The sequence below is a fragment of the Paroedura picta genome, chromosome 11, assembly GCF_049243985.1.
Source record: "Paroedura picta isolate Pp20150507F chromosome 11, Ppicta_v3.0, whole genome shotgun sequence".
Lineage (NCBI taxonomy): Eukaryota > Metazoa > Chordata > Lepidosauria > Squamata > Gekkonidae > Paroedura > Paroedura picta.
In genome coordinates, this window is record NC_135379.1 from 40,803,214 (window position 1) to 40,817,668 (window position 14,455).

Below are 14,455 nucleotides of genomic sequence, written 5' to 3' on the forward strand. Positions count from 1 at the left end.
TCATCACACTGTTTGTAATTTTGTCTTTTGTCTGGCATTGTATTCAGTGATTTTTGATGTATTGTTTGTCTCTAAAAAGGGTGGTCTGATATCCATTTGTATCACAGAGACAGAGAAGAAGGGTGTTACTCTTCCCTTCTGTACTTTCCCCCCAATTATAAACCCCCCAGGCTGTTTTAGACCTTGGAAGAGGAGGAGAAGGTAGGTAATCTTATGACTGATTTTCCCTTTTCCTCTTGAGACATGATCTGTCTGGGAAAGGACATGGGGGAAGGAAGCCAACCCCTCATTCTATACCACTGCAGCCTGATTCATGTGTTCTGTCATGGCAGCTGTTCAGGATCGTGCAATACATATTGAGTTCCGGTTGCAGAATTCCTGTTGTTTAGCCTTTCTGCAAACTGCTAAACTAGTTGCCTTCCCTACTATACAGAGTCTCTGATAGACATGAGCACAACTGTGCGCAATGCTCTTGCTGTCTCTGCATGAGAGATTCCTTTAATGGTCTCTTAGAAGGGTCTCCAGATAAAATGTTGGAATTAGTATTGCACAGGCATACATAAAAGGTCATGTCTTGATTTTTTAGAAAACTAAAAACACAACTGAGAAACCCATTTCTCATGCTGATCTCCTTTCTCTCCCTCCATCCAGGTATTCTACTGATCTTGGCACTGACAGAAGAGCTATTATTTGTTGTTCAAGGAGTGTCTCCCAGCTTAGCATCATCTCAAGACCTCCTGACAAACAATATCAGCAACTCAGCTATGGGGATGACTCCTCGGCAGAGAAATCATCACACAACTGAGCCTTCACCCACAGCTGCTCTTGCAAGCTTCCATCCTGCTAGCTCCATGATGACCACCGTTTCTTCCATGGGCCAGAAGTCAACCAGCAGCCCTGTTGGCAACAAGGAACCCTATCACTTATCCAACCGGAGTGCTGTGTCTTCTGGAAAGACTCGACCTAAGGGGAAACTATTTCAGATCGTCAAAGGCAACCTCACAGAATTTACAGAGCCTTCTCTAAAGACAGGACTGTATTCTCCTTCTCCGAACACCTGGAGCCGGTCTCCAGATCACCCATTTCAGACCCTTCCTACAACTCACAGAATCAGAAATAGCTCCGTGCTGGTAACTACGACAGACTCAAACACTTCTTTCTACAGTGATTTCTTGGACGGCCTTAAAAAAGCAGAGATGGGGAATTCAACGGAAACGGTTGAACAGGAGACCGAACTTACAACACCGTCCGCTGGCCCTTCAGCTGCTCCTGAAATGGTGACGGTGCCTTTTAAACCCCCGCGCTATGGCATTTGGGATCTTTTAGGTAAAAATAACTCTTGGGTCATCTCAAACCAGACTATAAACCAGGTACCCTTTTTTACCAGTCCTGGGACTGTAACAGCATCATCAGCATCCAGCCATGCCGGTCCAGCGGGTGTTGACGTTAATGTTTCATTGCATGCAACCAGCAGTCCAAATGGGACATCCATGGCAATGCGCCCTCCTTGGCATAATACCAGCTTCCCGAGCAGCATGCTTTCCGTGGAACCCTCCACGTGGCTGTCGACTTCCACTTCGACGGCAACGGGCAATTTCCTAAACAGATTGGTACCTGCTGGAACCTGGAAACCTGGCATGCCAGGAAACATTTCTCACGTCACGGAGCGAGACAAACCCCAGCACAGGGCAACAATTTGTCTCAGCAAAGTGGATATAGCCTGGATCATTTTGGCCATCAGTGTTCCCATATCATCATGCTGTGAGTTAACTTTCTTTCTTTCTCACCTGATGCAGGGATCAGAATAGGGCACCGAACTCCTGAAAACGCAATGCTGAGAGGTTGATGTGGGGCGTTTTGTTGGTGCTCTTTTCTCTAGCCTGGGTAACGCTTGTTATAGGGGATTTCTGTGTTGTGTTTGCAGTTACTGATGTTGTTTATGGGTGGGTGGCCATACGACTGGCTTTCCAGATGTCCATGGACCACAATTCCTATGGGAATGGACATGTTGACAGGGGCTCATGGGAATTGTAGCCCATGGACATGTTGACAGGGGCTCATGGGAATTGTTGTCCATGGACATGTTGGCAGGGGCTCATGGGAATTGTGGTCCATGGACATCTGGAGAGCCACATTCTGGCCACCCCTACCATATGACATTATGGGTGGTATCCACTGAGATGTTCTCTGAGTTCTAGCTCTGGAATGGGACTGTCCTGCCTCCTCTATCTCTCTGCAAACTGTTTTGTCCTCCAGATGGCCAGTCCTGAGCGGGGAGGGGGGGATTTCAGGAACAGTATGGGATATGGTACAAGTGATAGTTATAGCCGGAGGGAGGATTCAGTGGGACCCACTCATGCATATCCCCTTAGCACATGTGGAATTCTTCCTGCTCTTTGTACTGCAAGCACTGGTTACTTTTTCCTGATGATCATGCAAACCGTGTCAGGTGTGGTTAATTTTGTCTTCTACTGATGGAAATTAAATCATTTATTTATCATAAATCATTATAAAGTTCATTACTGCCAGGGTTAGTCCACCAGGGGAGATTAAAGGATTTGGTGGTAGAGATACTTGGAGCATTGAAATTTCAACTCTCCTGCGCTAATGTTGGCATACCCCGCATTTCCCAAAGATGCTATTGGAATTTCTAAATCCATAATTTTTATCTTGCTTGGCTGTTCGGACCATGTAAGGCTCACACTTGAGCAGAGTGAATCCACCTGCCAACTGTGGGGGTTTTGAATGGCTGTGAGACATTTAACCTGTCTATTTGGCCTGTCCTCTGCAGGAGACGGGGGATGATGACATGTCTGGCAGCCAATTAAAACTAACAGTTGGGCAGGTCTACCTATCAGCTGTTCGGTCCAGAAGGCTGCCAGTCATTTAAGCCTTCCTGGGTGATTCACCCCCTCCCTTTCTCCCAGCCACAGCAAGCCATGGTGACTCTGAACCATTGGTTCAGAGTTCAGTTAGGGGGCTGCCCTGAACCCCAAACCAGATTGTTTAGGTTCAGGCCCGTCCCTACTTCAAAGCCTTCAAAACCTGTTTGATTTAAAACAGTAGGCCGGACCACAGGATGAGTATACCACAGGTAGCAGTGCTTCCGTCATAAAGTCGCCAGCTTTCTTAGGTGCTGTTTGGTGTCTGCAGCCTGTAAACAGCGTTCTTGTATGTGATCATGGAAGAAGAAGAAAGGGGGTGCTTTGTTTGTCAATCAGCAATCGAAATGCTGCGTTTCCTTTCAGTTCCCCCAAAATCTCAGGCAGCCTTTACTCACGAGTTCTGCCTTTCCTTCCTTCAGAACTGAATGCTGTGCAAGACCAGTGGCTTGCCTGGTATTTTGTCAGGCTAATAATATAATAATGATCATCATGCCTTAATCACTTGGGCAAGTATTACGGAATAGCCTTCGCAAGTGTCTTCACCGACTCAACACTTTTCTTGTCATCATAATGTGAAATAAATAACTGGCTCTCCCTTGACGGGCAGCCCAGTTGCAGCTCCCTGTTCCTGTTTCAGCACTCGGAAATACTTTGTTTTCCTGAATGTTCGTTTTCACTGAAATGCAGGGCTTCATGTTTGGCAGAGCTGAACAGCCGGTACCCCACAAAATGCTTGGGAGTAGCAAGGCAACTGCTGCCACCTTCAGGACACAAAGCAACACGACCAAAGTTCTTGCCTTACCTTTGCCCCAGGTTTATGAGTCACTCTGGTTTTTAGAATCATTGGTACCGATCAAAAGGTTACAAGAAGGAAAGAAAATTGTGTTGGTCAAAAAACAACCCATCAGCAGGTGTTGTACAATCTGTGAGTGTACCTCGATAACCTGTGTTTTTCAGCCTTTGGTGGCAACCATGAGCAGGAGGAGAGATTCTGCAGTGATACAAATGCCACACTGTAAAACTGTCCTGTGACAGCCACACACACACACCAGTACACAATGAGATTACAAGGTAAAATGTTCCCGGAAAATACTGAGATTCTCCGCCCCGGGGTGTGGTAACTAGTCATTTTGTCAGCTGGAGACTCTCAGAATCTCAGAAATCAAGTCTGGCTGTACCATTATTTGAATTATGCTGTGGAGTCAGGCCTAGTCTGGGGGTGTCTGCTTAGATTCCACTCCCGGACCTAATGTCTGTCTTAAAGCTCACAGTGAGACTAACAGCAGCCGTTCCCTAATCACAGGGACACAGCTGTCCTATTTCTACATGAAGAGAAATATAAAATACCGGCCAGTCGTTCTGTTACCAAAAAGGGGTGGGTGGGAACTGTGGTCTTTGTGAAAAGGTAGCGATCAAGTGTGGGGAAAACCAAGAAGGGAAAGTCTGTATGTATGTCTCCCTGTGTGAGATTTACAGGGAGTGGAAGGAACATGGCAGGTGCAGATTAGAAATCGGACGGACTCTAGCCCTGCATTCTTCATGTACCACGGAATTTAGATGCTCCAGAGTTTCTCCAAGATCCCAGCCACATCACAAGAGAGCCTAGTTTTGGTCACTGTTGGCAGTTTGGCCCAGTTAGTTTAGTTATGCAGGAAATAAGCGTTGTTTCAAAATATGTGATGGTTTTTTTTTTGATAGATTGTGCATTGCGAAGCACTGAGAGAGCCCGTGGTTTACTTAGTGGTGCTCTTCAAAAGGAAGTTAAGTGCAGTGTGTTAACCTTGAAAAAAAATAAAACCATGAATGTCATGTTATAATTCCGGTTCATTTTATGGTGACTTTCTTTTGGTGCATGGGTGAACTCTGGACTCTCATCAGTGTTGCAAAATCACTTCTAGAAGATTTCTCTGGTGTCTTAAGATCCTAGCCTAGCAATGTAGAAGGTCCTGGGCTTAATTCCTGGCTTCTCAAAGGAACTCAAGTAACAACTAAGTCCTTGTGCCTGAGACCCCGGAGGGCTGTTTGCCAATCAGAATACACGGTACTAACTAGCAGGATTAATGGTATCACCATAAGGCTGCTTTATATATATGGGGAGGGGGCACTGTGGCTCAGTGGCAGAGCACATGCTTCACTTGCTACATTCAAATCCTTTAAGTAAAAGAAAAGTCAAACCCATTTCTGCAATTCAAGTGGGTCAGATGGAGGGAGGGTAGCGATGACTGTGATTCATGACTGCAAATTCATTCATGCCCTTCTCCTGATGTCACAAAATGTGTGTGTGTGTGAGAGAGAGAGCTTGGCTTGCAGTGTGGAAAACACAGCAGAACCCAAGGAATGCATGGCATGTTCCTTTGGATCCTGTCCCAATTCATAGTTCGTGTCCTCAGTACTTGGAGAGTTGCTCCCTGCTTTTGTTAATATGAGCAAGCTGTAGGTCGATCATGTCTTGAGTTTCAAGCTTCTCCTTCCTCTTCTGTCTCCTTACTGAGCTTCAACCATGATCCAAATACAGGTTTCTTTCCTTAGAACTGGCTCTTAATCAGGACTAGGGTGAGACCTATAGCTAAGGATTGCTACTGCAATATAGCTACAAAGCACGGATCACCACTCACTACGGCCTGAAGCCACTTCCTCTCTGTTTCATTTGGATATTCTGACTGTTGCTGCCCAGGGTCATGCCTCCTCTGCTCCTTCTCCCTAAAGACAACTGTGATTGGCCCCTCAGTGTTCCTGTCAATGCTGGTGCTTAACGAGTGTTTGTGGGTTCAGCATTCAGGGCAGCAGGGTTTCTTTTTTGGCCTCGAGGAGACGTCTTAGGAAGGCTTGAAAACTGCAGTGGAGGTCAAGCTGGCTCAGATTGCAGCACATCACAACAGGGCCAGGAAGCAGCTGCTTCTCGGTATCTTCTCTTCCACACCAAATCAGTGCTGCCCTGTGGAAACCGCTGACATAGAACTTCCACACCAGCCAGCATGATCCATAGCAACTGAGAGGGTAACGGTAAACAGCTGCTCATTCTGCAGCGCTGCCATACAGAGCATTTTAGCTTGACCACTGGCACTGGAGTAGGAAGACCTTCAGTTGGCACACTGTCTCTGTCACAGAAATGTGTACACCACCTTTTGGGGACTGCTGAAGGCGTTTTGCAGCATACAGGAAGTTAAAATAATTACAATTTAGGAACCCATAGCAATTCAAGGAACAAAAGCACTTTTAGAAAACCCAGCATAATTAGGCCGTTCTGGTGTGAATCAGTTCCTGCTTAAATAGATATTATCACAGCGGCCTCCACGCAACTTCACCAGTGTAAGTCACAGCAGAATTGTGCACTTAAACTTCATAACGGAACTCTCTTGTTTGCATTCTCTACTCCGCACAACAAAACTGATTGCCTTTGCTCTTAAGTATTGTCTTTGAATAGCAGTGGTGCGCATTCATTTTTAAAACCTAGTACTTTACTGTTTGAGTTTTTCTGACCAGATGGCACATGGGATTATTGGCCCCCTAAGGACCTGTATTCTCCCCCTATGTAGGCATGTTTTTAATAATTCTGTCCAGGGAGCACGCCAGGCAAGCTTGAGGACAATTGGAGGGAAAGCTCAGAATAAATCAAACCAAATGCAATCTAACATCCATTTCAACATGAAGGTGAAAATCTAATACCCGTTTCCCATCATTATTCAGTCTTTTCCTGCAAAGTTCCTCCCTCCAGATTGGTAACAGTCTGGTGGTGTAATTGCATATCCATTAATCCAGTCTATTGTTTGTTTTGTTTTGTGTGATAGTTCCAGTAAAAGTAAATTCTTTTATTTCTATATCTGTTGTCTGCTGCAGATTCCTAAAAGGGGACAATTACCTTGTAAAGCATTGGCAAAAGCTCTTGCTCATTACCCCCTCTCACATAGCTATTCTCCAAATTAAAAGCATTTTGGGTAACAGTTGATGGGTGCACTAAATGAGGCGGAAGTGACTGGTGAAATAGTTCACCGCCATTTCAGCCTAGCAGTTGTTTGGTTCACTTGCCCTGCTGTTAAGCTGAAATGGCTGCTAGCCATTTAACCCTCCTTGGACAGTCTTCCCCTTTAAGGGGGATCTGAACTGGCCGGTTCAAGGAAATTCCCGTTGAGGGGCCACTCTGAACCTCAAACTGGAATTTTTAGGTTCATGCCCATCCCTAGAATAGACTTTGTACCTTTCCTTTAATTCTGCATTCTAGAAAGAAATGGGAAATTAATTTTCTCAATATCACTGAAATGAATGAGAAAATGGAGAGAGAAATTTTCCATCTTACCTTGTAATTCTAGAATTGAGAACCAAACTACCCATGATATTAGAATTCCATTGTTATTCAGGCCTTAGAACACAGCTTTCCTCCTCCCTTCCCCCTCCTTTGGGGATCCCGTGTTGTCACCGCTGCTCCCTGAGACTTGTGGGCAGCATTGGCGGGTCTTGGCTAACCTGTGCTGCCTTCGCTGCTTTCTGAGACTCACCAGGCGCTGTGGGCGGAGCTGGGCTGGTTCCCTGAGGCTGGGTCGGCCTCCTTAGCTGCCACCGCCACCTCCAAGGCGGCCTCCTACAGCCATCTTCTAGCACTTACCAGGCTACTGTTGCTTTCAGTGTCAGTCCTGTATAATTGTACAGAAAGAATAAAAGTGGAATGAACTTGAGTGACGTTAAACTTTTTTAAAGTAAAGAGGGGACCCATGGTATGTCTGTACTGGAAAGGACATGAAATAGCATTCTGATGAGAGTGGGTACAAAATTTATAAAAGGGTTGCATGTGGAAAAAATCTGTTGCAGAAGATAGCCCTTGCCCTTTACTAATTTTTTAAAGTCTAAAACTGCATATCGAAAAACTGAAATTGGTTTTTGATCGCCTCTGACGTCACAGGCACTGTCCAGTAGGTACCTCTGACAATTGCACAGCTGCACACACCTCAGTCTCTACCATCTTCAGGTGACTGAAAGGCCAAGCGTCTGCTGATATAACCTGAACACGAGTAAAATATTTTTAAAAATATTTTGACTTTTCTATTCAATCTTGAGATGAATGACTGCAGAAATAGCAAAATCTTTACTGAGGGAATCTTCTACACGTGAGCAGAGGTCAGGAGTCACTTCCCGCACACTTCAGCAAATAAGTGAATGGGGTGAAATTTTCCTGGGAATTGCAATCCACAAATCCCGCAATTGTTGATTTGTAATTAAAGGCACAAGCCCTGAAACCGAGAGCTCTTCTATTTTCTCAGGCACTTATGCCCACAACAGTTCTAATGATCACTCTGGGACTGCTTTGCTATGGAGCTGATGATTTGATTAGGACCTAAGTAGATTTGTACAGTATGAATTAAATGAATGCCTCTGGATGAACGGAAGCAAGGTGGAGAAGGTGGGTCTGTGTGAGGAAGCCGTCAGAATAGGCAGCAATTTGGAATTTGGCGGGGGTAATAGCAATCTTTCTGTTAATTCAATGGGGAGATTTATAGTGTGATCACACTTTTTCACGTTGAATAAAACAGAAGCTGGTCGAATTCATCTCATTAACTGATCATAGCCACTTTCTCTTATTATGTTGCCGTGCTCTGATTCTACACACTGGCATGGTCATGATTTGTATGCCAAGATGGGAATTGTCAGTTTTAATCTGTGGTGATTGCACTTGGGATATTCATCAAAATATTTCAAGCATCCCTGATCCAGTAGTACTTTTCTTTTGTTGGCCTGCCGCGTCTTAGATTTTGCACGAAAGCACAGTTTTGGCTAGTCCTTGACTACTGTTCTCAGACTAGATATCTTAAAAATATGGAGCATTTATCACATTTTTGGAGATAAATTATTATTATTATTATTATTATATTTATATTTATACCCCGCCTCCCCCCGAAGGCTCGAGGCGGCTCGACATGTCTGCCTTGGGCAGGGCCTAATGTATCTGTCCTTGCAACTAATGGTCAAGCCTGGTAGATGTGACATTGAACTAGTTTATTGTAGCAAGGATGGCTTGTTTGCTGTGGACCTCACTTAAAGTGAGACATTCGGACTTGTCCTCTGACCCTTGATTTAGAGGACCTTTCCCGTTTATAGTGCAACAATGCCCAGGTCTTCAGCCTGCCCAGATTTGAGATCCACTAAGCATGGGTCTGCATCAAATCAGAATCATGTGACAAGAGGAGGAGACAGTATTATGACCACCCTTGCTCTGTGCAGCTCACCTATCAGTTGAAAAATGCTGGTTTAGGGGTTTTAACATTATCCCAACATTACAACTGCATTATATTGTTGCTGAGAAAATGCTGTTCTCAAACTAGCAAAGGTGTGGCCATTTGGAGTCCTGCCTGGATTATAATCTTATGAATGTTTTAAGAATCAATGGTGAAGGGCATCATCAAGAACAATAAAAGAAGGCAATAGGGAATGACCATCCCATTCTCAATGCAAAGTAGATTCTTGGCATTCATAAAACTTGAAGCAAGTATTCTTCAGACTTGATACAGGCTGTGAATAATGGGTTAGATCCACCCAGTTTTTGAAACCAAGTCTCCATTTAGCGTTTATGACATGCTGTCCACACACATGACCAGATATCATATGGTATTTTTCCCACAAGTTTGTAGGCTAGGGAGCTTTTTGCTTTTCATTGAAGGAAGTCCTACCTGTGCAATTTTCATAGTTCCACCATTCAAAAGAATATTCCTAACAAAGTGATAATGACTGACTTTGATGAAATTGCCCAGATTCTGATGCATCCTTTGATCCAAATCAAAACAGATATGCTTATACTAGAAGTCTGTCTCTGTTATTTTGTGTTAAGCAGGCAATGTGGCATGAAAGCTGATTATGTTGATCACGGAAGTCCAAGCTTAACCTTTTGAAGATTATATTATTCAAAGAACTGTAGGTGCTTATGACTTTTCAGTGGAATTTGCAGTGTTTGATACAGGGGAACAAAAAAATCCACACCCTTTCTCCAAGCTGCTTTTCTAGCCATGGGGGAAAAGATGTCCAATTACCCCACATAACCATCAAGTTAACCTTATGGGAACTGGCTTTAAAAGGAGATTTCACAGATTCGTGGAGGATATGTCCTTAACTGGACACTAGCGTGATGACTAAAGAAAATCTCCACATACCTCTGAATGCCCGTGCTAGAAGGGAGGGCCCTGTCTGTTGGCCCTAGAGGGCAACTGGTTGACCATTGTATGAAACAGGATGATGGATTAGATAGACCACAGGTATGACACAGCAGAGCTCTTATCTTCTTTGGTGCATCTCACCACTGCATTGTGGCTCAAAAAATGGGATAAGTAGTGCTTCAGGAAGAAGTGCCAGTCTCCTTGCTTACTGATTTGGACACTACCAATGAGACATGGCAGTGAGAGATACATAAAGGTGGGGTTTGGATGCACAGCATAGGGAAGGAGCCCAGACATAAATAGCCTGAGCACAGTTTGAATTGGGAAACCCACTGACCTCTGTTGGTTGGGGCCAGCCATGCTCCCAGCGGCATAATATGGCGGGTGGGATTAGTTGTGATTAACGATGCATGCTGTACAACGGGCGGTATAAGGGTGTTGGCACGCAGCCTTGACTGTGCCTGTGATTAGCACGCACCACGAAAGGTGGGCTGGAGTGGACGAGGTGTACTTCATCAAGGCTCCTACACAACAGACAGCCCCAAGATGACCCGCACAAATACCCAAGTCATGTCTTAATTTCGCATCGGTTCACGACCAAATTATCGATTTGTTTGCATTAACAGCCGTCTTGCTAACTGTCTGTTGCATGAGGAGGAAGAAGAAGGCGTCTAACCCAGAAACCAACCTGAGCTACTGGAACAATGCCATCACCATGGACTACTTCAACAGGCATGCCGTAGAGTTGCCGAGAGAGATCCAGTCCCTTGAAACATCAGAGGTAATATGAAAAAACCTGCCAGTAAAAAATTATCTGGTTAGTTCAAATGTGCATTTCAGCCATTTTCCTCCTGACCCTCACTTCTCTTAGCCAGTCCAGAGTGGTACCAAGATGTGAGAGGTCCCATATGTGCAGGCATACGGATCTTCACGCCATTGGTCAGTTTCAGTTTAATTTCTGTGAAAGAACACTTGCATGATTTGATGGTTGGGGGTCACCACAACATGAGGAACTGTATTAAAGGGTCATGACATTAGGAAGGTTGAGAACCCCTGCTCTAGCCAAATTGAGTTTTCAGTTTCTTCACAGAAACTGGCCTGTTTATGAACGTCCTGTGATCAAAAAAAAAAATCTTTCCCTCAGTAGCTAGAACAGCCTTTCTTGACCGTTTTACTCTTGAAAACCCTGAAACATTCTTCAGGCTCTGAGAAACCCAGAAGAAACCCCAGCAGGCCACACCTTCCTGCCATGCCCCTGGAAGTCACATGTCACTAGAAGTGATATCACCCAGACATTCTCACCAGATGTGCTCCATTGCCCCCCAGCTCCCCAGTCTCAGAAACAGCCCAATGACCTACTCTGCTGGTCCAGGAATGGGGCTGAGGCAGGCATCCACCATTGTGTCACCCCTTGCTACCCACCCCCCCAATGGAGTTGAGTTAAAATTAGAATACTTATCTCTCTGGAGTCCACTCACTACCAAGAGTGACAAGCCTTGACCAACAAGGATTCTTATGACCAGGGCCCCTCCCCTTTCCACCTCCTCCAGGCCTATTACTGGCTATTGGGTGGGGGGTCAACGTAACCATATATGGTCATATCACCTAATACATTTTTTAAACATTTAAAACATATATTAAAAATTATCTCCCACTCAATCGGAGAAACCCTTCCAGGGCTACTGAGAAACCCCAGGGTTTCATGAAAGCCTGAGCTAGAATATTCATGAATAGTCCGTGACTTCACCACCGAGTAGAGTTTTAGTTTTAAAATTTCCCTTTGCCCCAATATTTTCATGGGAGAAGATGCCAATGAACCCTTTCAATAAAATACAAGGGGGATGCAGCTTCTGGATGCTAGTAATCCAGCACAATTGACTGCACAAGTCTTTGCCGTCAATAAATAGCACAATTTGATCAGCATAATTGCTGCAATTATTAAAAGGAATATTCCTTGTCAAACAGTGCAAATAAATTCAACTCGGTAGTTAAAATATATCAAGGATGCCTCTGTATTTAATTAGTTAAATATTGGTAAGCAAAGTCAGTGTATTGTCCTATGGCTTTTTACTTGGAAAATACATTTAGCCCAAGGCTCTCTGTGTGCTAGCTTTAATTCTATCTAGCTTGATTTAAATTTCCTTCTATGCACTTGATCCATTTTGAAGGTGGGGAGGGAGGATTATTGTCCTCGTTTCAGTCACACCAATATTTAATACTGGGCAAATAAGCATAAATAAAGATAAGTAATAAATAGGCGTAATAAAGTAAGTAATAAACGGCATAAAAATAAGTTGTTTTTCCCAACCCTCTGGCTACATATGCAGAAAGTGGCCATGCTGGAGTGCAAACACCAGTTAGAATCCTTCTGAAAGAACCTTGCAGGAAAATGCACCAGTGCAGTCACCCCATTCAACTTTGGGCTTTTGTGTCACAGTTTAATAAGGTGCAACAAATGTTTGATCCTCACAAATGCCCTTGCAGTTAGGCCCAGCAGAGATTCTTCAACTATGACACTATGAAATAGCATATTTTTTTTTTCTTTTGTTTTAAATAAGGAAGGAAAGTACAAGTATACATTTCCTAAGGTGCACATGGAGCTGCCTGTTGTTGGGGACTGGAGATGAGATCTGGAATCCCTGGTCACCAGTTGTTCCTAGCTCTGCTTTGCTTCAGTCTATTTTCTCAGTTTTTCTCATAGATACCCCACTCCATTAGGGACCTTTTGCCCCACATTAGGCTCAAATCACTGAGCCCCACTTCTGCCTAAGCAGCATGGAAAGGATCAGGCTCTGCAAAGGAGCAGTGATTAGTAATCTGCATACAAATCCCAGCCCTTTTCTAATACAAGGGCCCTAATCTCTTTGTACAGTAGAGGTGCATATACACAACCCCCTGTACAGAGCATGATGTGACAGAATGTCTCCAGCTTAATCTCTCTCTCTCTCTGTTTCTCTCTCTCTCTCTCTGTTTCTCCCCCTCCCCTGCTTCTCTTAGGACCACCTGTCTGAACCACGCTCCCCAGCCAATGGCGATTACAGAGACACCAGCATGGTCCTTGTTAACCCTTTCTGTCAAGAAACGCTATTTGTAGGACGTGAGCAAGTGTCTGAAATATGACCCTGCCCTGGTACTAGCAGCTCCACCTTTATTGTATTCAAATTATAAATATAAATCTATATATTATAAATATAACCTTTGCGTAACCCCGAATTACGAATTTTCAGCTCTTTTTGTTTTTGTTTTGTTTTGTTTTCGCTTAAGAATTATCAAACCTCTTTTTTATAAGTGTGGTTAAAAGCCTTTAGAGACCAAATGTCAGCTTTATAAAATAAAAGCTATTTCTAAGGAAAAAAAGACTCCTGCCGAAATAAATGTCTTGTGTCACCTGTCCAAAATGCTTATTCCATGTAGCCAAGCCAGGGTTTTTTATCCCCCCTCCCCCCCCCCCCCGGCCGCCATACCACAAGCCTGTTTTGCAAGACTGGGCCAACCCAGAAGCCTCTGCCGACACCCTCGGATACGGCCTGGCATTCTTTTGGGCTGAGCTGTGCAACAAAACAGCTATCCCCCTTTCCTCTCACACAATGTATGGTGGCTAAGCTGGCTGCTGACTGAGCATTCTTTGTGTATTATGAGCTTGGCCCGGCAGCCGGACAGGAATCCACTTCCCTGTTGAATGCGGAAAGAGGCAGTTGGACCCGGGTCCTGTTTGAGGTGCTCCAGTCTGCAGGAATTGGTCAGCCGGGCACAACGCGATTGTGCTACTAACCTTCCCAAAGGTTTTCAAATACCTGTTTTGCCTGCTTCGTACGTAGTTCTGATTCCAGAAGGACTTCCCAGTTGCTTGAATTATTATGAATATTAAGCTGATTTTTAGAAACCTGTGGTCTCCGAACTCTTTCCTGCCAGTCCCGGACACAGCAAAACCTATTGCATTCTTTTGATAATTTGGAACTCTTGTGCCGTTAGCTTCTTCAGGTCAAACAGATCCCAATTTTGTCAGTAATCTCTATCAACAAATGTGACAGAGGTATTTAAAAAGGTGGAGCTTTGCAGTACTCGTTAGGTTCACGTTGTAAACCTCCTAAAATAAAAATAGCTATCGTTCCCCTTTTAGAAGAGTTGGTTTTTATACCCCGATTTTCACTAGTAGAAGGAGTCCTAAAGCAGTTTACAATCGCCTTTCCCTTCCCTACGCTGTGAGGTAGGTGGGGCTGAGAGAGCTCTGACAGGTCTGTTCTGGAAGAGGAACTCTAACTCAGCAGTCCCCAACCATTCTGTGGTTGGGGACCACCTCCAGGGTGGGGGAGAGCCGACGGCCCGGGCGCCGAGCACAAGCAGCAGCTGCACACAAACACGCATGCGAAGTTGCCGTGCATGCACATTTTCGCCAGCAGGGGGCACGACCGCACATGTGCAGCAGCTCCACAT

The 14,455-nt window shown here is 44.6% G+C and overlaps 1 protein-coding gene across 4 annotated transcripts in view; it reads left to right on the forward strand.

Annotated features, from left to right (window-relative positions):
- The window catches only part of TMEM108 (transmembrane protein 108), a 193,619-nt gene extending 180,241 nt beyond the window's left edge, over positions 1-13,378 (forward strand). For all 4 annotated transcript variants that reach the window (XM_077303673.1, XM_077303672.1, XM_077303675.1 and 1 more), the window contains 3 exons: positions 652-1,761; positions 10,648-10,802; positions 13,019-13,378. In XM_077303673.1, the coding sequence (XP_077159788.1) occupies positions 652-1,761; positions 10,648-10,802; positions 13,019-13,141 (1,388 nt within the window). In that variant the 3' untranslated portion in view covers positions 13,142-13,378. The remainder of the gene's footprint in view (positions 1-651; positions 1,762-10,647; positions 10,803-13,018) is intronic.
- Positions 13,379-14,455: the final 1,077 nt, after the last annotated feature.